This window comes from Camelus bactrianus, chromosome 10 (assembly GCF_048773025.1).
Source record: "Camelus bactrianus isolate YW-2024 breed Bactrian camel chromosome 10, ASM4877302v1, whole genome shotgun sequence".
Classification (NCBI taxonomy): Eukaryota; Metazoa; Chordata; class Mammalia; order Artiodactyla; family Camelidae; genus Camelus; species Camelus bactrianus.
The window spans coordinates 5,403,059-5,425,379 of record NC_133548.1 but is presented as its reverse complement, the minus strand read 5'-3'; the positions used below and the strand labels follow the sequence as shown (position 1 = coordinate 5,425,379).

Sequence of the window (22,321 nt, the reverse complement as noted above, 5' to 3'; positions counted from 1 at the left end):
TAGGAGTCAGGGGTCTTGGCTTGCCTCTGTGCAGAGGGGGCTGCCTCTTTGGACCACAGTGAGGTTCAAAGAGGGCTGAGGGTGGTTTTTCACCCGTCTGGCTTTGAACTCCATGGAGAATGACATCATGATCTGTGTGTGTGTGGGGGGGGGGTGAAACCCAAAGACTTCTGCCCCCCATTTCTTGAGCTTCAGTAAAAACAGTCCACGATCGGGGGAGGTCCGTGTGCCCATTTAAAAAAAATACATATTTCAATTCTGGCTCCTAACAGGGAGTCAGGTGACAGTTTCCAGTCCAATTCTGTATTTATTCCTTGCCAAAGTGCTCCACTAACCAGGCCCTATTGAACCCTCAGCCTCACCCCCAGCACTGGCTCCCCAACCCAACCTCACCCTCCGTCACAGGGACCCACCTCTCTTGCCTCCACACGTTGCATGTGCTGTTCCCTCAGTTTGAATCAAGTTTTCCCTGCCCTGCATCTGTGTCTCACTTTTCCCTCAAGACTCTGGCCCCTCTTCTCAGAAGGGTTTCCTGACCACCACCCCCAACCTAGGTGAGGAGCCTCTCTCCAGCTCCCCTCCCCTGCCTGTCCCCACCACCGCTGTGGCTCTTATCCCCCATATCCTCCTGCCTGCCTCCCATTCTAGGCAGTGGGAGACAGCCCACATGGGAGACTTTGACCTCAAGGGCTCAGGGTCTCCAGGTCCTTGGGCACAGGGGCCATCAGCGCTGGTTAAATAAGAATCACTCGCCTACGACAGCACCAACCATGTGCCAGACCTTGCTTTAAGCACTTTACAGATGGAAAGTTCCATCACTTTTCCCGGATCATGCCCCAGCCAGAGGAGAGACCCACCTGTAGTGAAACTTCCTGGTGCTGGCTGGGGGAGGGGAAGCCAGGCTGGCAGTGCCTGTGACCAACCTTTAAGGGCATGCCCGGGTCACCCTCTTCCCACCTGCCCCGAAAAACCTGCAGGGAGGCCTGTGGTGTGTTCTGTCTCCAGAGCCCTGGGGGAAATGCACATTCATTCACTCACTCATTCATTCATTCATTCACCAAAAGTCACAGTCTCCTGCTCCGTGCCCCGCCTAGACTGGGCACCAGGGACCCAGTCCCTGTCCCCACCTTGGTAAGCCAAGGCTGACGCCCACCTCCCTTCTCCCGGGGAAGGGGGCCAGGCGCCTCCTCCTTCCCTGTCTGCACCGTCCCCGTCCAGCCACCTGACTTCTGCCCCTCAGACCCAGGTGCGTTCCCGAGGTCGAGGCCGAGTCTGCGTGCCCCGTCCTGCGGCCTGAGCGCCCGCACACAGTAGGGGCGCGGGAAACGCTTCTCCCCGGCCGCCTGGGGCGGGAGGCGCAGGGCCCAGCCCAGCGCCACGCCTCGCGCCGCGCGCCGCCCCGAGCCCCGCCGGCCCCTCACCTGGGCGGCCCGCCGCCGCCGCCGCCGCCGCCGCCGCCGCACTTCCTCCCGCCGCCCCGCCCCTTCCACATTCCTGCCCCGGCGGCCCCGCGGACGGCGCTCTGCGCCCGGCCCTCCGCCGCCCCGCGATGAAGGCGGCCCAGGCGGCGGGCGAGGAGGCGCCGCCCGGCGCGCGGTCGGTGAAGGTGGTCCTGGTGGGCGACGGCGGCTGCGGGAAGACGTCGCTGCTGATGGTCTTCGCCGAGGGCGCCTTCCCCGAGGTGAGTGCCGGCCCCTCCGGGCACAGCGGGGCACGGGTGCATCCTTCCACCCAGGCCGCGCGCCCAGCCTGCCTCCCAGCAGAGCGTGGGGTCCACCGCAGGTCTCCCTCTGCCAGTGAAGGCCTCAATGGTATCCTCTGCAAAGTGGCAAGAATGGCACCTAACTGGGGGAGGTGTCACAGGGAATGACTTAGGTGACGTGGGGACGGGACGTAGCAGGTCCTAAGGGAGCACTTGGTGGCACAGCATGGCTAAGAGGGACTGAGCCTCGGGGGCCAGACCACCTGGCTTCAAATCATGGCTTTGTCACTTATAGCTGTGTGCCCTGGGGCAAGCCCCTGACTCTCTCTGTGCCTGTTTCCTTAACCATGTAATAGGAATAATGATGGTGCCCACCTCCCAGGGTCCCTGTGATGAGTGAGTTCATGCAGGTCAAGGGCTCATCTCTGAGCTGCAACAGGAAGGACTCACTGAAAGGTAGCAAAGGTTTTTTCTTGGGAAACATTTTTCTCACAGCTCTTGCCCCCACAGTGGACATCCTGTGGGCTCTGCCTTGGAGGGCAAGAGCGCAGCAGACTCCTCAGACAGCTGGATTGGCACTCAGCCTCCTCGAACAAACTCTGGGGCCCTCGGTACCTTGCTTAGCCTCTCTGAGACCCTGTTTTGCTCACATGATCTCATGGGGTGGAGAGACCCAAGGATGGTGGTGAGGAAGAATTAAGGGAAGGCTGAGAGACAACCCCGAGAGGTACTTGGCATGTCCTTGACACCTGGGCATGTGGACTGTCAGCGTGCTCACTGACTTTCCAGGCAGACTCACCAGCCCCAGGACAGGGCCTGGACCCACCCACTTTGCCCCTCTTAGCCGAGTTCTCCTGGGAGTCCATGGGTCTGCTTCCAGCATCTCCTCCCCCTCCTGCCTATGCCAGCATCCTCCAAACCCGTGGGGTGTGCAGCGCTAGGGAGTCAATGGGGGAGGCAGGAAAGGCCAGGCCTGGTAAGAGCCTCAGCCTTTCTTTACACTCTGGCAGCATCAAGCTGACTCTTGCTTTGTGGTTCACAGAGCTGACATCACATCCTTTGGTCACACATTTGTTTTTAGTTGGGGGTGGGGGGATGTGTTTCCAGGCTCCCAGATGCTGCCTGTGAGAACCCAACAATTAGGGCCCAGTGTGGGGAGCACCCCAGAGAGGCTGGTCCAGCTAGGGTCCAGAAGAGGAACTGGGAAGTGTTGGGCCCACCACAAGTGTCCTGGACTCTGAGATATTGATGGTGACACCCATCCCAATTTCAGAGAGGTTACAGTGTGGAAATGGGCATCTTACAGTTGATGAAAAATATGTGTTGAAGGACACTCTGGGTGGCCAGGGGAGGGGAAGACGTGCTTGTCACCAGAGGGCTGGACTTGGCCTTCCTAGGCACCTCCCCTGTTTGGGGATCCTGATTCCCTGGTACTTCTCTGCCACCAAGACAAGAGAGTCCTCTTCATCTAAAAGAAACACAAGGTCTGAGAGCTGGAAAGGCTTTCATTTCACGGATGGGAAAACTGAGGCCAGAGAGAAGAGTCTTGTCTCAGGGCACAGAGCCCAGCAGTGGAAGTGCTGGCCTCAAACCCAGGTCTTCCAGCCCCTGCCCAGGACACTCTCTGCAGCCCCCAGTGCTCTGCCTGCCGGACCAGCCTTCTGGCCCTGCTCCTGGACTCCTCCTGACAGTCCTGCAAGCCCAGGGAGCCAGCAGAGAGGAGACCCGGGGTCCCATCTCCCAGGCCCCTCCTGCAGCAGCAAAGAGCAGAGGGAGGCTGGGGTTTGGAGGGGCCTCAGTGAGCCTCATCTTGCTGTGGCCCATCGTCTGGTTCAGGGCAGGGGGAGCACAGTAGAGAGCTCCAGAGCCAGGGGGACTCCAAGCTGGGCACTAACCCCTGCCCAGTCCTGACTGGCACTTGGGGCAACACATATTCCCACAAGACCAGAAGCCTAGGGGCCCCACAGCAGGGCCAGGGTGGGACAGGGCAGGGAGTACCAGCTGACATTCCAGAACCAGCCAAGTCCTTCCTGGTCCCCACAGGGACTCCCAGGGGTGTGCTTCCCCAGGGGAACCCCTGACTCTCCTCTCTTGAGCTGTGTCCCCTGTCCTGCAATAATCCATCCATCTGTCTGTGACCCCATGAAGGCAGACCCAGGCCTGAATCATCTCTGCCTTGGTCTAACTTGGGCCCAACCCTGGCCTTCTGGCAGAGGACAGCTCAACGGATAAGATTAGGCACTTATTGGTCCCATGGGCAGAGATTGACCTTGCCTGGGGGTTCAAAGAACACGTCAGAAGGTGTAGACAGAGTCTCCAGGATGACAGTCCAGGGGAAGATTGTGACAGTTCCAAGCCAGAGGAGCAACCCACCCCACAACCAAGGCGTGGGGGGTCTCCTGCCCACTCCTGCCGCCAGGCACTGGAGTTGGTGACCTCAGGAGAGACAGGTGGCCAGGGGCAGAGCCTGGCCTCTGGGGCCTGAGAGACCATCCTTAGCCTTCTGTCCAGAGCGTTACTTTAGGCAAATCAATTCCCCTCCCTGTATTCCCAGCAGGAAAATTGGGTTACTACTGACTTTCCAAGGTTGCAAGGATCAGAGAGGTGCAGGTAAAGATCCAGGCCCAGCAGATCTCTAGAGAATGTGGGTGATTGTGGCATCTCCATGGGCATTTGTGAAGTTCTGACATGTGTCTCCCAAGAGCTTCCTGGCAGGCTGCCCTGCACCTCACACCAGGAGGGGTCCTGCCGCAGGACCACTCTACTGGTGAGTGGGTGGCCAAGCTGGGAGCTCAGAAGATGTCAGTGTCTCCATAGTGACAGGCTGGGGAGAGGCTGGGGAAGGGCCCCCACCTGGAAGTGTAGGTGGCACTGTCTGGACTCTGCCCCTGGCAACTAGCCTTCTAAGTGGCAGGTATTTATGGCTAGCTTCACCTGCCAGCTGGTCTGCTTACCACACAGTGACACTGCCCTGTCACACAGCGACACTCTTACTTAACCAGTGAGGGCACTGGCCCAAGTCATACAGTTGGTGAGTGCCAGAGCTGGGCCCAAGCCAGGCACATCCGATTCCAAAGCCAGTGCTCCCAGCCACTGTGTCACACTGTCCCCCGCCAGGCAAAGGGCCTGAGGGGAGGGGGCGGGGAGGTGCCCTGGGGAGGAGTGTGGAGCCCTTGTCTGTTAGAAGAGGAAGTGCCAGGTGACTAGAGGTCAGGCGGGTTGAACCCCTACCCCAGGGCCATCCCTGACTTCTCCATCTTGCCCCACTGTCCACTCTCAGACCTGCTGTTCTCCCCACCCTCCCCTGCAGCTTCCCTAGTGCCCTGGGGGACCCCACTGACCCACCACCAAGGGGCTGCCCCTCCCAGTGACCAGAGCCTGATTCAGAGGGCCTGTGGGCGGGCGGGCTGGGAGTCCTGAGTCATGGGCAGGTGGAGGCCCTGTCCCACCCTGAAAGAGCGGAAGACAGGGCCCCCTGGACTGTGGCCCCACCACCCAGCCCTAAGCAAAGGAGCAAGGCCCAGGTATCCAAGATGTAGCCGGTCCAGCATACCTCTTGGTGTGCTGTGGCCAGGTTTTGAAAACCTCACCTGTTGCTCAGACCCTGTCTGTAAAAGCTCCTCCTCTTCACTCCTGCACTTGTGTAAAAGCCGGCCCTGTTTTCATTCATCCAGCCTTTGTGGAGGGGGGCAGCACCAGCTCAGCGGGCCTCTGGCCTGGGTGACCTCTCTGAGGCCAGATGGGGCAGGTAAGAGAGATAGAAATGGGGCATTCTGGTTGGATTGTGAGAAGTTGAGAGGCAAAGGAGGGACTCGAAAAAGCTAGGAGCTCCCCAGGGCAGGCAACGAGTCATTATCACTTGTTCCCCCAGGTCCAGAATCAGACCCAGAGAAGGTGCTCATGAGTGAATGAATGAGGGAGTGAACGAACAAACGTAGGTTAATGTCATTCCAGGGGGAGGGGACATTATGAAGGAAGGCTCAGAAATGGGACAGTCTGGATGGGCACAAAGATAAAAATAACAGTCCTGGCATGTGTCGAGTGCTCGTTTTGTACCAGTGCCTGTGCTGAGCGCTCATTGAATTCTTAGAGCAATGCGCTGCTGAAGGTACTTTAATAGGCTCGCTTTGCAGTCGAGGAGGGGCCCTGGAGGTTCAGTGCCTTGGCCGGGCACACAGCTACCAAGTGGCAGCTCCAGGCCTCAACCCCACCAGCCACCTGCTTCCCAGAAGCTACTACGCTCTGCTGACTCCCAGAGGGGCAGTGCCGCAGGCATTCCTGGGCTCTGGCCTGGGCCCGGGAACCACCCTCCTTCAGAAGCTGTCCTCATGGCCGCCCCCTTGAACCCTTCTTCCTCAGAGCTACACCCCCACAGTGTTTGAGCGGCTCTCCGTTAATCTGCAAATGAAGGGCAAACCTGTGCACCTCCAAATCTGGGACACAGCAGGTGGGTGAGGGCTGGGGAGGGACGGAGTGGGAGGAGGGGCCCCAGACGCCCTGAGCCAAGCCCCACTCCCTTCCTTCTGAACCAGGAGGCCAACTAGTCTCCAAGGGACAGGTGTCAGCCAGGAATAGAGCCGCCAGGAACCTGAACCCTCCTTACTTCTGCCTCTTGTCTGCTGCTTCCTAAGCCCAGAGCAGCCCACCACATCCAGCAGACAAGAGGGGAACAGACCTCTGCTCTCAAGGAGTGGACTGTCTCTGGCCTCTACCTTGGCTTTAGCGTCTATAAGATCTGCCCAACCTTGACACCTGCCCTCCAGCCTCCTGACCTTGCCCACAAGAGGGTTCAGAGTCAAATATACACCAGAACTCAAAGCTAACCTCAGGGAATCCTTGCAACCCCCTTACCTTGGTTGTGCTGTGATATCTTCGCCTGGGTTCTGCTTGCCTCTCTCCTCACCACCCCGCACCTGACCCCACAACCCAAGCCCAGGGCAAAGCAGGCTTCTGAGTGATGGCCTCAGTTCCTCTGGGGGAGGCCCCTGCCTTAGCCCCCATTCATTCCAGAACAGGGCTCTCTCAGCCAGTGGCCTTACCCAGGCCAGGGCTGACACATCCCACAGGCAGGCCAGGGGAACACTGCCCCAAGGGGAACATTCACGTGGAATGGCCCCCTAAGTGCCAAACCTGTGCTGGACCCTGAGGCACAGAACTAGGCCCTGACCCAGTTCACCCCCACTGCCCCCACCCCCAGGTCTTGGGTGAGGTGACATCTGATTTGGGGAGGTGCTGACAGAGAGCAGGAGTCCAGAGGAAGTGACCACCTCCATTCTACCCAGGGCAAGTCGACTATGACCGTCTACGGCCCCTGTTCTACCCTGACGCCAGTGTCCTGCTCCTCTGCTTTGATGTCACCAACCCATACAGCTTTGACAATGTCTCTAACCGGGTAGGTACTGGGCATAGGGGGGAGGGCTGGGTGGCACAGTCCCCATGTTCCACCCTACCCTTGACCTAACAGACCATCAGAGCCCGGCCGGCCCCGGATGACATCAAGTCCAGTGCCTTTGGCATTTATATGGGGAAACTGAGGCCCGGAGCAGCTTACCCAGAGCCCTACAGGGATTTGGTAGCAGGGTCCGTACTGGGCCTCTGACTCCCAGTTCAGTGCTCTCCTTGCCTGCCCCATTCTACAGACTCAATGTTGTGGCTCTTCCTGCTGTAACCCTACCTGAAAATGCTGGGTGATCCAGAGGCCCCTTCATCTCCCCAGCCTGGGTCTGCCCAAGGTCGCATGAACTGTCAGCTTCCAGCAGCTCTCAGCCTCCATCAGTGTGACTGCTATCTCCCAGCGGCCTCCCAGGTTGTCCCCCAGTTATGTCAGAGGTTCCTGAGGCTGCTCACAGGTGTCAGGGATACGGCCCCCTGAGTTCCTCTGCTCCTGCTGACATCCTCAGCACACCCTGTCCCCACTGCTGCCGGGGCCTTTGTGTTCACGTGAATGGCGTGCTCCAGGGTTCCTCAGAGCACAGCCACGACAGCATTAGTAACAGTAACCACAGCAATGATGACAGCATTTATTGAGAACTTAGTGTGCCAGGTACAGTTCTGGGCACTTGTATATATATATACTTACCTAACCTAAAAACACCATGGAGCAGAAAACTGCTATCCCCAAATTGGATGGCTTGCTCCAAGATACACATCTATTAAAGTGGTAACCGTCAGATTTGAACCATGGATCTGCTCCACGCAGTCATTCAGAAGTACTGATGGAGCACATCTACGTGCCAGGCACTGTTCTAGGCACCAGGGACCAGGGGAGACAGTGGTGGTTGGGACTGGGTGCTAGCAGAGGGGGTGATGAGAGGTGAGTGGGCACTGAATCTGTTTGAAAGTCCAAACCATCAGGGTTTACAGATAGATTGGACATGGGTGGGAGAGAGATTTTGATCAGAGCAACTGGAAGGTGAACTTGCCATTTCCCAAGTTGAGAAGGAGTAAGCTAGGGGTGGGAGGTGGGAGAAGGAGGCCTTTGGGCATCCCAGTGGAGGGTCAGGTGGGCAGGCAGATGTCTGAGTCTGCAGTTACTGGGAGGGGGTAGGGCTGGGCAGGGCATGCCCCTTTAGGACTAGGGGTAGGGGAGGGGGCTGTCAGCTGGAGACCTGAGGACAACCAGGAGGGTGGGGTCCTGGGGTGAAGTGCAGACCAGGTTTTGGAGGAGGGAGTGATTGCTGGTGTCAGGGCTCAGGTAGGATGAGGGCTAAGGATTCCCTGTTGGGTTCAGCAAGGTGGAGTCAGGGAGGAGACCCTTTCCAAGGGCAGTCTGTGGAGGGGAGGGTCTGCCAAGGACCCCACAGCAGCCCTATTGGCTCCAGAAGCCAAACGGTTGATGATAATTTTTCATGAACTTGAACAGGCATGCGTTCCTGGAGATACAGTCTGGATTCCAGGCTCCTGGTTATGGTCCAGACTGAAATAACCAGGCCCTGGAGCCTCACACTCCAAAGAGCTGCTGACACAGGACGGGGACACTCCCTCCAACAGGCAAACAGCTGATGCAGCCGTTTTGTGAGCAATTTTCTTTTTAAAGGCTCACATTTCTTTACATATTTTACCCTGTTGGGGAGGCAGTCATGGGACCCCTTACCTTGCAAAGGTAGGATTCTAGAGCAGGTGGGAACAGGGCTCTGGGCCCCACCCCCCTGGGTTCACATCCTGCCACTTCCAGTTATGTGACCAAGGCCAAGTTACAGTCTCTCTGAGCCTCAGTTAGTGTATCTGTACAATGGGATTGATGGTGGAACTTGCTTCAAAGAGACTTGGGGGGCAAATGAGTTCATATGCATAAAGTCTGAGAGCCTGGCCCAGAGTAGGTCTCCCTAAATGCTGGCTGATCTACCGGGGGGCAGCCCATTCTCCCCAAGGCTCACACACACACCCCCTCACTACCTGCTCCCTGCAGTGGTACCCAGAGGTGAATCACTTCTGCAAGGAGGTGCCCATCATCGTTGTGGGCTGCAAGACTGACCTGCGCAAGGACAAGTCGCTGGTGAAGAAGCTGCGGAAAAATAGATTGGAGCCTGTGACCTACCACAGGGTAGGAAACCCAGCCCGGGGGCAGGGGGTACCAGGAGAGGGAACTTCTGTGATACAGGATGTGCTGATCTGGCCCAGCCTCTCAGCAGCGCCAGGCATCTAGCACACGCAGGGTGTGGCTCAGGGTAGGGGTTGTTTTGCTTGCATAGGTAATTCCCAGAATTTCTTGACAGTCGTGGTCAAGAACTACAAGGCTTGGAAATTTCCACCCGAGAAATGGAGAGCAAGTGGGGTGTACATCAAATAGTCCTACCTACCCACTTCAGAGATGGGGAACCTGAGGCCCAGGAAGGACCCCCAGCTCTTCAGCCTGTGGGCCCCTCTCTGCTGCCTGCTGAGTTAGGCTGGGAAGTTAATTAGTTGGTGTCTTGAGAGGCAGAGGCCGAGAACTGAGGCGGGAAACCCAGTGAAGCCATCTGTGTGCCTGGTTAAGCCAGGGGACAGGAGCAGTGGGTACTCCAGACAGTCGCACCTAAGATGGCCAAGAGGGCTGGGGGAGGCTGGGCGTGAGGTCCCCAGCGGCCCCCACCTCACGGCAGCCATGTCCACTCTCCCCATTAGGGCCAGGAGATGGCGCGGGCCGTGGGTGCAGTGGCCTACCTCGAGTGCTCGGCTCTGCTGCAGGAAAACATCCACGGCGTCTTCCAGGAGGCTGCCGAGGTGGCCCTTAGCAGCCGCAGTCGCAACTTCTGGAGGCGGATTACCCGGAGCTTTTGTGTGGTGACCTGATGGCTTAGGGCCCTCCCTCCCCAGCAGTAAGGAAGGAGCTGGGCACTGACTTTCTGCCCAGTTGGCCAGGCTGGACCCAGTCCCCAGGCTGTGACCACCAAATCATACCTCAAACAGATAGGCACCACCAAGGCCGGGTCCCCGACCCAGGGGGTAGGATCCCTGGACCGGAGCGAAACCCCACAAGGCCTGGGGAAGGGGGTTCCCGGGCTCACCAGCCCTGTAGAGGGCTAGTCATAGAGACCCCGGAATCACTCCCAGCTCCCAGCCCCAACCACACATCCTGGAGCGGCCTGGCGCCACCTCGCGGCTGTTTCCGGAGCTGCACCTTCAGGACTCAGCGGTGCTAGGACCCTCCAGCCAGAACTCACACCCCACTCCGTCCCCCTTCACCCTGCCCATCCTAGAGGTAACTGTAACACTAAAATGGCATCCCTTGTCGGCTGTGTCATGCTTCTTGATTCAAAATGCCTTTGCACACATGTTGCATGGTGGATAAGAGCCCACCCCAGTGTAACTACCTGGATCCAAAACCAGCTTTATCATTTGAGGCCCTTGGGCTAGTTACTTGAACCCTCTGGGCCTCTCATCTGTGAGATGGGACCCATCACAGGCCACATCATGGAGCTTCTGGATGAGTAAGGGCGTCATCACCAGACACCTGCAAAGAGCTTTGCAGTGCCTGGCACGCAGTAAATGCTCACAGATGTTCAAGTGTCACTTTATTTATGATAAATACAATAGATGGTATTCTATAGATGTAATTATGTAATATGATCCATAAAATTGTATAGTCCAGGTTCACCAGAGAAATAGAACCAGATGTGGAGAGAGATTTTAAGGAACTGGCTCACGTGATTGTGGGCCTGGCAAGTCCAAAACCTGCACAGCAGGCTGGAGGTTCAGGTCAATGTTGCAGCCTTGAGTCTGAATTCTGCAGGGAAGTAGGCTGGAAATTCAGGCAGGGTTTCTTATTGCTAACTTGGGGCAGAATTCCTTCTTTCTTGGGAACCTTAGTCTTTTCTCTTAAGGCCTTCAACTGATTGGATGAGATCCACCCACACAGAACAGCCACTAACACCCACCCACTCCGTTTCATTAGAAAAAGCTCCAGGGGAGGGACCACTTCCTGCAGGTTAGGACTCCTGGCTCAGGTTACAGAGCTGAACTGAGGCAGATGAAGTTATGTTAGGGACTTGCTCAGAAAACCCCACTTGGATTAGAGGCTCCACTCCAGGGTTTTAGTATAAGCTGCTCAGGGATGGGAAACAACTTTTCCTGGCCTAAATTTCTAGCCTGATTGCTCCTCCCCCAAGCACACCCCATGCCCAGAATGTTCTTCCCTAGTCTCCCCTTCCTGCCCTCCCCCAGTGCAGTGAGCTAAACCCAGCTCAGATGTCTCCTCTGATTTCCCAAAATGTGAGTCCTTGGAACCCTTGATGGTTATTTGGCTATGAAGCTTTTCACACTGACTTCCTGGCTTCCCTGAAGTCATGATTGTTGTTTCCTTCGTCTGTTTGTTCCTAGCCCCTGTCTGGGGATGGGGCTTGGCCTGTTGGGTGTCACAGAGATGCAGAGTCTTCCGTCTCTGGAGTCAGTAGCAGATCTGGGTTTGAATCCTTGTCCTGCCGTTTTCCGTAGCTGTGTGATTTTATGAGAGCTATACTCTTTGAGCCTCAGTATTCCATCTGGCAAGTGGAGATGATCATGCCCATCCTAGGGGGTTGCTGTGAGGATGAAATGATAAGATGCTTGTCGGGTGCCTAACACAGTGCCAGGAATGAAGGAGGTGTGCAGCAAACGTGGAATGAATTACCTGGAGTAGAGCAGGGCTGGATAGTGCATCCTCTATGTGAGGTCAAGATGCTGAACAAGATGTCGGGAGACCTGGGTGCTGGTTCAGGCTCCTTCCCTGAGATAACCAGGGACTCCACCGTCTGTTTCTTCAATAGCCTGGTGTCTAAGGAGCTCTCTGATGTGTCCAACACTATGACAAGAACTAGAGCTATGATACAGGGAACTGTAGGTTTTGTATCATCAAAGCCAGGTCTGTTTGCAGTGCCCTGGGATACACACAAAGGAGGGGTCCTGACCTCAGCATGAGGGGGCAGTTGGGAAGCTCCCAGGAGAGAGAAGTCACTTCCTGAGGAAGGGAGACTGCCTGGTGAGTATGGGGGCATGAGAAGCATTATCATGAGATACACACTACTATATATAAAATAGATAAACAACAAGTTTCTACTGTATAGCCCAGGGAGCTATATTCAATATCTTGTAGTAACCTCTAATGAAATAGAATATGAAATGGAAAACATGTATGTATATGTATAAAATATGATGCTGTGCACCAGAAATTGACACAACATTGTAAATTGACTATGCTTCAACTCAAAAAAGGAAAAAAAAAAAAAAGCTGTGGTGGTGACTTGAATCTGCTGGATACTGTATGATGTTTTGCAAGGCAGTGAGGACAAGAGGGCCAGGCCAAGGATGCTGAGTATTAACGGGAAGGTGAATGGAGTGATGGACTTGGTCCTGAGAGAGTGTCAGTCTTCTCACCTGATAAGCAGGAGGAGTAAATTCTGCCTTGTTGCCTCTTAGCTCTCTGCAGTGTTAAGTATATCAAGAATGAGATAATTAAATAAGAAAATAAATAAGTGTGATGGTCAAATTTAAATGTCAACTTGATCAGGCATTTGGTCAAATGCCAATCTAGATGCTGTGAAGGTATTTTTTTGAAGTGGTTACTTTTAAATTAGCAGACTTTGAGTAAAGCAGATGACCTTGCCTAATGTGTGTGGTCCTCATCCAATCAGCTGAAGGCCTTCAAACACTGGAGTTTCCTGAAGAAGAGGGTCACGTGGCCTGATGTAGGACTGGAATTCGACTCATGCCCTCACTGCACTGATGCTAGGAGGTCAAGGTCAGGGAAGAACTCTCTGTGAGCACAGGGAAGCAGGCTGGGGGTCAGGGAGGTGGAATGTCAACAGGTGTGCAGAGGCTTGGGGAGGGGACTTCCGGGGCCACCTCACAGAGAGGGAAATGGGCACGCGCCTGGTCTGATGGGGACCCTTGAAGAGGAGGGTCCTTGGAGGGGAGCGGTTGAGTCAGGAACACCTCCACCTCCCCCCCCACCCTGGCCCCACCCTTGACTCTGGGGGAGCTCATTACCCTTTGCCGTGGTCCTGTCTCCCCTTGAATTGCCAGCTCCCTGAGAGCACAGACTGGGTTTGTTGGAACCTCTTGTGCCTCAAGCAGTGCCTCCTGTGTAGGAAGCACTGAAGGAATATGTGAGGAGTGGATGGACAAGTGCTGTGAACCAGTGTTCCTCATCCTTCTGCCTGGACTCCCTCAAAAGTCTCCCAGTCTCCAGGCTCTCAGCCTCCTTCATCCTTCTCACCATCAGGAATCTTCCGAAGCACGGATTCAGTCACGTCGCCTTGCGCTTTCTGCAGCCCCTCTGCCCAGAAGAGGCCCACTTCTCTAGCTGGGGACAAGGGCTCTCCCTCATCTGGCTGCAGCCCACCCTTCCCACCTCATGCCCAGGACAACTGATACGCCAGCCACACCCAGGATGGCCATACCAGCCTCGAAGTCTCTTCTCAAGCTGTTTCCCCACCTTGGCCTGCCATTTCTCCCAATCACTGCTTGTTCAAACCCCCCTCCCCTACCCTGCCAGATCCTCCAGGGTCCAGCCCAGACACCGCCTTCTCCGGGAAGCCTGGGGATCTGCCGGCTTCCTCACTCCTACCTCACCACAGGCACCCAAACCTGCCTGCACACCAGAGTGTTTGTCTTTGCGTGGGCCCCTTGGCTAAGGAACTGGGCCTTTGTCGCCATGCTGTGGGAAAGGCCAGGTTGGACTCCTTAAGGTAACATGTCTGGTGGTGGGAGCAGGAGACCAGTAGGGCAGCTGCAGACACCCAGACATGAGAAACAAGCCACCACAAGTCAAGGCCGGGTGACTTCTGGGCTGGGAAGCTGTGGCTGAGGTGAGGTGGACTGCGGGAAGGGCGGGGATGCTGAGACTGAGGGAAGGAGGCGGGCCCCACCCTCGTGCCTGAGAAGACAGCCCCTGAGAGACACCGGCGGGCGAGGCTTTGGGCCCCCAGCCATCCCAGGTGTCACAGGAGGACACGGTGAGTGGCAGCACTTGGAGACGCCCAGCCCGAGGAGCCAGAGTGGTTATTATGGGCTGTCGTTCTCCTCCTCCTCCTCACCCTCCAAGCCCCGCTTTCAATTCCTCACAACTGGCCTGGCTGGGCGGGACCAGAGTGGGAGCCTGGGGAAGGCGCAGCCCTGAGGCCAGCTGGGGCCAAGAGCCACAAACCACAGTGTCTTCATTTCCCCACACTGCCTCCACCCAGCCTTGGGGCTGTCTGCCGGGAAGGCAAGGGGCAGGGGTGGAGACCCCAAGTCATCTCCCCCAGGACAGGCCACTCCCTGGCATCCTCAGGCAGGGAGGGTGGGGCGCACTCTGTGAGTCATGAAGCTTTCCTCTCCCCTCTGCCTGGACGGCACCCTGGGCCCCACATCTGGCTGTGGGGAGGGGACAGTGGCTGGCGAAGCACACACTTCAGGCCACCCTCTTTGCTCTCTCCTGCCTTTTGCTCTTGGGGCCCTTCCTTTGGAGGATGAGAACTCTTGGCTCCCATGAAGTCATCCCGAAGCCACTAGCTAGGGAACCAACAAAGCCTGAAACCAGGCTGAGGGGCAGAGAGATCTAGAACAGGAGAGGGGCTGCATTGCAGGGCTTAACCTCCATGCTAAATGCTCCTGATTGACAGATTAGGTTGTGGAAAGCAGGGGATTTTCCTAGGTTCAAATCCTGATTCTGCAATTTACCAGCCCTATGACCTTGGAGGAGTCACTAGGGCTCTCTTTCCATCAGTTTCCTCATCTGTAAAATGGCGTAAGAGTAGGACCTACCTCCTGGAGTGTTAGACTAAATAAGCTAATGCAACTAGTGCTTATTCACTCACTCAGTGTTAACTACTAACTAGAGTTATTAACTATGAAGTGAGGGTTATTATTTGTTATGTAACATTGTTACAGGGGCTGCACAGCAGAGGCAAGAATGGAAGTGTTGGATGGATGTAGGTCCCCTCTTCCCAATCTGGATCCTCAGAAATAAGGAGCACAGACACTCCTTGTGACAAGGATGGGCAGCCTCAGAGGAGAGCGGACCTAGAGGACAAGGCAGATGGCTGTCTGCAAGGCACGCTGGAGCCTCTGAGGGGAACTGGGAGAATGGGTTGGAGTTGCCTCCAGGGCTTAGGTTTGCTGAGGAGACACCAAGCCTCGTCCAGGACTGAGCGCAGGGTAGACACTCCACGTGTTAGATTAGGAAATACGCATCTGTTGTCTACCATCTGCGGGCTCTGTTCTAGCCACTGCACACCAAGCAGCGGGATGGAGGAGTGAGCAGGATATGGTACTCGCCTTCCAAGCCTCCATCCTCCATCCTCTGTGAGAGCTCCGATGTGGACTAAGGGAACAGTCCGAAGTTCACTAAGCAGCCTGCTCCTGCCATAGAGAGAAACCAGAAAGGAGCTGGGGATTCCAGGGTGGGGATGGGGGCAGGTGGGGAATTCGGGGAGAGGTGTCAATGAACAAAAGACACATAGAGCTTACCCCTCTCACCCACGCATCTGCAGCAGAGGTGCTCTAGGTCTCCTGCTCCTGTCTTCCCTCCAGAGAAGCATCACAGAGTCCTGCTGGCCAGGCACTGTAGGTTACATTCTGCACATCCTACCCCATTCAGTCCTCAGAATCCCTACACTTTATAGCCAAGGAAACAGTTTCAGAAGCTAACGAGTGGGACCAAAAGCAGTGAGCAGCAGAGCTAGGCACTTGGACAGGGGACAGAACAGGACCGGTCTCTCAAGCCCCAGTTTCTGACCTCCTCTGGTGCTGGCCAGGCGGCTGGACCTCAACCAGCAGAGGGCAGCAGGGCCCAAGGAGAGGAGGCTTTCCCCAGCACGGTCGGGTTGGCACGCACCACATGGCAGGCCAGGCTGGAGATCCACCTCATCACTCCTGCCTGGGGCACGACCTGGGGACACACCACTCCCACCAGCCACCACCCACTGAGTTGGGCCCACCTCCAACATTTTACTGAAGGAAAAATAGGCTCAGAAAAATAGGCCAAGTGACTTGACTATTCGGCCAGTCTGAGCAGACCTAGAATGAAAATGACGCTGTCTGTCATGGTCCTAGGGTCAGAATCTAGGGTTCGATTCCCGATCCTGTGCTTCCACGTCCTAAGATTACAGTCAAGTGTGGGGGCTGGAGTGAGATGAAATGGCTCTGCAGAGCGTTTCCCACGGGGCTGGCCTTGTAACCCAGCCTCATTTAATTTGCTCTGTACAACACCTGGGGAGGCAGGTTGGGACTGAGGGTTCTCGGTCCTTGCCCTCCTTTCCTCCGACCCTACCCTAGAATTTGTAACATAGTTCAGGAGATGATCAAAATACTTAAGAATGGCAAGGAATCCCAAGGGAGTGCTGCCAGACAGTAACTTGCTGTGGGCCAGTAACTGGGGGCACACCCTGCCCCTTGTAGCCAAAACTATCCTGGCAGGCTGACAGGAAGAGGGGGCAAGGAAAGGAGGGCATCTGGAGAACCACCCACAAGGGGGGCCCAGAGCCTGGGTCGGGGGCGGGAGGGCACTGGGAAAAGTTAGCGGAGTTGCGACCTCTCCTCCCAGTGCCCCCACCAGCTGAAGGCACTGAGTCACGTGACAAACGGTGCCTCTACTGCACCAGGAGGTGACAGCCCTCAGGGCCTTCTCTGTCCCAAACCTGCCACTTTCGACACCCTGGGCTCTCCAGCTCTTCTCACTCCCCACCCCCACTCCTCCCTCTCAAAAATACAAAACAAAACAAAAACAGGCCTGATAGAGCGCTTAGTCCTTATCGGTCATGTGCCCCAGGTCCCTCAGCACTGCCAGGATCCCTTCCCCTGGCCCACATTCCAGCCCCACCCCGGGCCCAGGACAACCCTGACCACAGGGTGTAGGGACAGATGAAAATACCCCAGCACTCCAGTGGTGGCCTCTGGTCTCACGTTTGCCACTCTTTCGGCCTGCTTCCTGGCACCTCTTCCCACATGGCCTCTGCTGTTTGCTGTAGCTGTGGCATTTGTTTTGGTTGCCTGTTCATGAATTCAGTAATTTAAAAAACAATTTTTGCAGGGGGAGGCAATTAGGTTTATTTTTTTTTAATGGAGGTACCGGGGAATCCATCCCAGGGTCTCATGCATGCTAAGCATGTGCTGTACCACTGAGCTATACCCTCTCCTGTCATACAATTTTGAATTCTGCTTTTTCCATTGAGCATTTTAGCCTAAGTGATTCCTATATTCCAAAAAACTTGTGCATGTCATTACATTTTTAAAATAATTTCAGATTTAAACAAGAATTACAAAAATAGTACATAGAGTCCCTATATACTTTTCACCTGGCTTCTTCTACTGTTAACATTCATTTATCAAAACTAGGAAATTAACTTTAATGCTATTAATTAAACTCCAGACTTTATTCAAGTTTCAGCAGTTTTTTCATGAATTTTTTTTTCTGTTACAAGATCCAATCCGGGATGCCATGGGCATTTAGGTGAATATCACTCTCAGCAGCTGCATATTATCTTATCTAGTAAATATTCTAAAGTTTTTACAAACCTTCTGGCTGTTGTACATTTATTTGCATTGTTTCTAGTTTTTCTGCAATTCAGAAAGCTTATTCAAAACAACAAATGCTATTTAAACAGTAGCCCTGCTGATCAGCAGCATCCATTAATAACTCAGAGACCCCGGATCACTCCCCACACACCCGTGTGTGCCAATGAGGAAACAGAGGTTAGGAGACCCACCCAAGGTCACACGTTGCTAGCAGGACACAGGCTCAGTCTTCCTGCTCCTAAATCCTGACTGGAGTGACTGTCCTCAAATTGTCCCGTCCCATCCAAACACTAGCAGAGGCTTTTACTCAGAATTGTGGAAGGGAGTCCAGTTACCAGCAAACTAGAGAGAATGGTTTTAGAGAAGGAAAAACTCCTGGAGTTTTCCATGACACTCTTGGTTTCAGAGGTGGTGATTTATTGTCAGATAGAGACTGGGCAAACATGGCTAACTCAGTGGGTGGTGCCTGACTTCCTCTTCTGTTCATTGGTGATAACACCATTTATGTGTGATGTGCCTCCCTCACAGGTTAGAAGGGGTCATGTATGGGAAGACTTAACATAAGACCCTAGCAGATGGGAGCCTAGTGGGTGTTCTAGGGAGGCCTCTCTGTCATTGGTGATGTCCCCACAGCCCAAGAGCCAGCCCAGAGGACAGTTCCATAGAGCTTACAGTAGCTACTGAAGGGCCTTTGGGACTGGGGGGCGTCATTCCTCATCTCTGTTCACTCCAGCCATGCAGGACTGTTTGGGGCTCACATCAAGCACCCCCTTTGGTGGGGCCATTCTCTGCCAGCTCCCTAGTGCTCCCAACAACTCTAACAAGCACCTAAGGGTGCTCTTAACAGAGACGTGGGAAGTGCAAGGCTTCCTGTGATTCAGACCCTAGAAGTCCATGATCTTTACTGCTGTACCACACTTACCCCTTCCCCGCCCCCGCAGCATTCCTGGGGCTCTGGGTCCCACTGAGTGCCCCTCTCAACCTCTTAGCTCCCATGGCCAGGCCAAGTGGTCCCATACCCAACAGAGAAATGGAGGAGGTGGTTGGGGCCAGGGAAGCAGATGTACTACGGAAGAAAAAGAGAGAGGGAAGGAAGGAGAGAGAGAAGGGAGGGAGAGAGAGGAGAGAAAATTAAGTTTTGGAAATAATTTGATTTTTATATTGAACATGAGTCAATGCACGTTACCTCTATGATCTTCCTTCCCAAAACCCATTACACCCATCTAATCATGAGAAAAACATCAGACAGTGGGGGAGGGGTTAGCTCAGTGGTAGAGAGCGTGCTTAGTATGTACAAGATCCTGGGTTCAATCCCCTGTACCTCCATTAAAAAATAAACAAATAAACCTAATTCTCCCTCCCCAAAAAGTTAAAAAAATAAAAATTAAAAGAAAAACATCAGACAACCCCAGTTGACAGATATTCTGTTATCTACCTGACAAGTCCTCCTCAAAACTGTCAAGGTCATCAAAACCAAGGAAAATCTGAGAAACTGTAGCACAGAGGAACCTCAGAAGATATGACAACCAAGTGTGTAGTGTTCTGGGTGGGACCCTGGGACAGAAAAGGACATTAAGTAAAAACTAAGAAAATCAGCTGATAACTAATGTGTTAATATTGGTTCATTACTTGTAACAAAGGTACCAGACAAATCTAAGGTGGTAATAGGGAAAGCTGGGTGCAGGGGTATGTGAAATTCTCTGTACTATATTCACATTTTTTTTTTTATTTTTTGGTGGGGAGATAATTAGGTTTATTTATTTATCCTTAGGGGAGGTATTGGGGATTGAGCCCAGGACCTCATGCATGCTAAGCATGTGCTCTACCACTGAGCTATATATCCTCCCCTCTTCACACTTTCTTTTAAAATCTAAAACTTATAAAATAAAAAAGTTATTTAAAAATTAATCTGGCTGCTGGTTTGCTCCTGCCCTGCCCTCCCTTGGCTTTCCCTGCTCTCCGCGCTGCTCAGCCCCACAGTGCCAGTGGATCTCAGCAAGTGGTCCAGGACCTTGAGCCTGCAGGAAGTGGGTGAGCGGCCCCAGCACCCGCTGCTGGTCAAATACGGCGGGACGGACGGAGGTCGATGAGCTGGGCAAAGTGCTGACACCCACCTAGGTTAAGAACCGGCCCACCAGCATTGCATGGGATGGCCTTGATCCAGATAAACTCTACACCTTGGTCTTGACAGACCTGGATGCCCCCAGCAGGAAGGACCCCAAATACAGGGAGTGGCACCATTTCCTGGTGGTCAGCATGAAGGGCAACGACATCAGCAGTGGCACAGTCTTCTCTGATTATGTGGGCTCTGGGCCTCCGAAGGGCACAGGTCTTCACCGCTACGTCTGGCTGGTTTACGAGCAGAACAGGCCGCTGGAGTGTGACGAGCCCATCCTCAGCAACCGGTCTGGAGACCACCACGGCAAATTCAAGGTGGCGTCTTTCCGCAAAAAGTACGAGCTCGGGGCCCCGGTGGCCGGCACGTGTTACCAGGCGAAATGCGACGATTATGTGCCCAAACTCTATGAGCAGCTGTCTGGGAAGCAGAGGAGGGCTAGGAAATGGGAACCGTCCCCAGAGCTGCCAAGCAGGGTTTCAAGTTTAGTGATGCATGTAGGTTTCTCCCCTTCCCTGTTCCCGAGCTCTGAACAGTCAGATCTAGGCTTAGGGTGACTTTTCCTTCTACCCGTCTTCTGTAATTCTAGAGGGCCACACACTCTGATTTATGTTTAGATCAAATCTGAACTCCATTTGAGGGGATATTTTCGTTCTATGATGGGCTCATCAAAATGTTAATGTAAGAGTAGCAACACAGAATTTAAAGAAGAAAATTCTGGTAGAAAGACCAGGTCTACACCAATAGAGTAAGAGCATCAGAGAATCTTCAAGGGAGGTTGAAAGAAGATTTGTGGTAGCCGGAGCCCAGGATTGTGCATGGTGGCATCTTCTGGCGTGTTTTCACAGCCCTGTCTCTCACCAAGACAACCAGGGGCTGGCATGTTCACTAACCCGCGATGTGGTACATCTCAGGCTGGTTACTGGGTGTCAGTGTCCTGCGCTGGCTGCTTTAAAGAGCAGTACTGGAAAAAGCAATAGAGCTTTCTTTGCTGTTGGAGCCCGGCCACCTAGAGCTGCAAGACTGGGTGAGAGGTTTATCAGAAATCCGAAAGTCTATGCCTGTTAAATTGATCATTCTCCTTTGGTGTAAAAAAAGCCAGCTTGGAGTTGCTGAATGTTGTGTTAACTCTGCTATTTGCTTATAGCTGAATAAAAATAAAAACATTGTGTGGATGAAAAAAAATTAATCCAACTAGTCACCTGGAGAAATCTGCCAGTTGGTTGGATGTCCTATGATCTGTGCCAGGGTGGGACCCCATATCCTCAGCTGAGAGCCTCTACAGACCCTAATCGGCAGGGCCTGAGTCCCCTCCGGTACCTAAACGGCAAAATGGCTCAGGGCAGGTCCCAGAGACTTAGTGACACCCCCTCTGGGTCTCCCTCAGTGCAGACAATATTCATTAAATGCACGTGGGCCATCTAAGGCTTGAACTGGTCCACCTCCAGGCTAGACAGATAAGGTGAGTGCAATTCACACCTACTTGTGAAATTTGAGTTTGGAACTGGAGCAGAGACCCAAGTGAACCAGTGAGACCTCCTGAGGTTTAAACAAACAGAGGCTGGCCGCTGACAATAGAGATGTAAACAGCCCCTGATGGGTTTGCTCACACGTTCTCGCTCTCAGTCTGTCTGCCAAAGCCCGAGTTCCCTTAGCCCAGGAATCCAGGGAAGTCAGTTAACATCAGTCAATTACCCAAACACAGTTTCAAATCACATCTAAGCACTTTGTCCTAATGAGCTCAATTCGGAGCCCCAGAGCACAGTCCCGCCCCCTGGGCTGACAACCTGAGTGATCCTGTTTCTGAGGGCTCAGGACACCAGCCCACCCCTTCCAGGGTCTCCAGGCTTTGGCAAAGCTGCTCCCAGGGCCTCTCCTAGCTCATCGGCCCCTCTTCCCACCCCCTGGCCAGCCTCATCAGCAGAAAGGATTATGCAGGTATTAAAAGCCTGTCAGGGTGGGGCAGAGGGAGGACTAGGGAGGCCAGGGAACCTGCTGGGGCACAAGGCACAGCTGTTCACTGGCCAGAAGGAGCCCGATCCCCTGCACTCACCCAGTCCAAGCCTCTTTGTGCCTCTGGCCAAAACTGTATCTAGTTCAGTCTCACGGGGCAGTGGTTTGTGGTCACCTGTACCTGTACCTGAGGCTGGGCCCAGAATGGGGGATAGTGGTAGAAGTGAGGAAAAATTTTCAGGCTAAGCCAGGCTGGAGAAACCCTGGATAATTTTTGCAGCTGCGAGGACCACAGGTGGGATGGGCCTGCAGACCCTCCTAGATGGAAATACTCAAGCATGCGTTCAGGTTGAAAGCTAGTCAGGGCCAGGGCAGAGACCCTTCACCTAAGGGCAAAGGCCCAATTTGTTCCCCTACCTCAGCCCCCTTCCCCCCACAGCTGCTCCGTCAGCTCCTGCCAAGTACACACCTGACACCCAGGACGTCAAGATCACCCACAGCTGTGGAGCAAGACCCAAGCCAGATCTCTCTTTTGGAGGGAACCCTACCCCCATAGCCATGAATCCCACTTTTTACAAGAGGCTTCTGCTCCAGTCGCA

The 22,321-nt window shown here is 54.3% G+C and overlaps 1 protein-coding gene and 1 pseudogene across 1 annotated transcript; both read left to right on the top strand.

Annotated features, from left to right (window-relative positions):
- Positions 1 to 1,479: 1,479 nt before the first annotated feature.
- RHOD (ras homolog family member D) lies at positions 1,480 to 10,413 on the top strand. Its single transcript, XM_010956705.3, has 5 exons — positions 1,480 to 1,681; positions 6,062 to 6,149; positions 6,985 to 7,094; positions 9,111 to 9,245; positions 9,806 to 10,413. Exons 1-5 carry the CDS (start codon positions 1,550 to 1,552, stop codon positions 9,971 to 9,973), a joined length of 633 nt encoding a protein of 210 aa, XP_010955007.2. The 5' UTR covers positions 1,480 to 1,549; the 3' UTR covers positions 9,974 to 10,413.
- A 4,467-nt stretch (positions 10,414 to 14,880) lies between these two features.
- LOC105070427 (phosphatidylethanolamine-binding protein 1 pseudogene) lies at positions 14,881 to 20,341 on the top strand (annotated as a pseudogene).
- Positions 20,342 to 22,321: the final 1,980 nt, after the last annotated feature.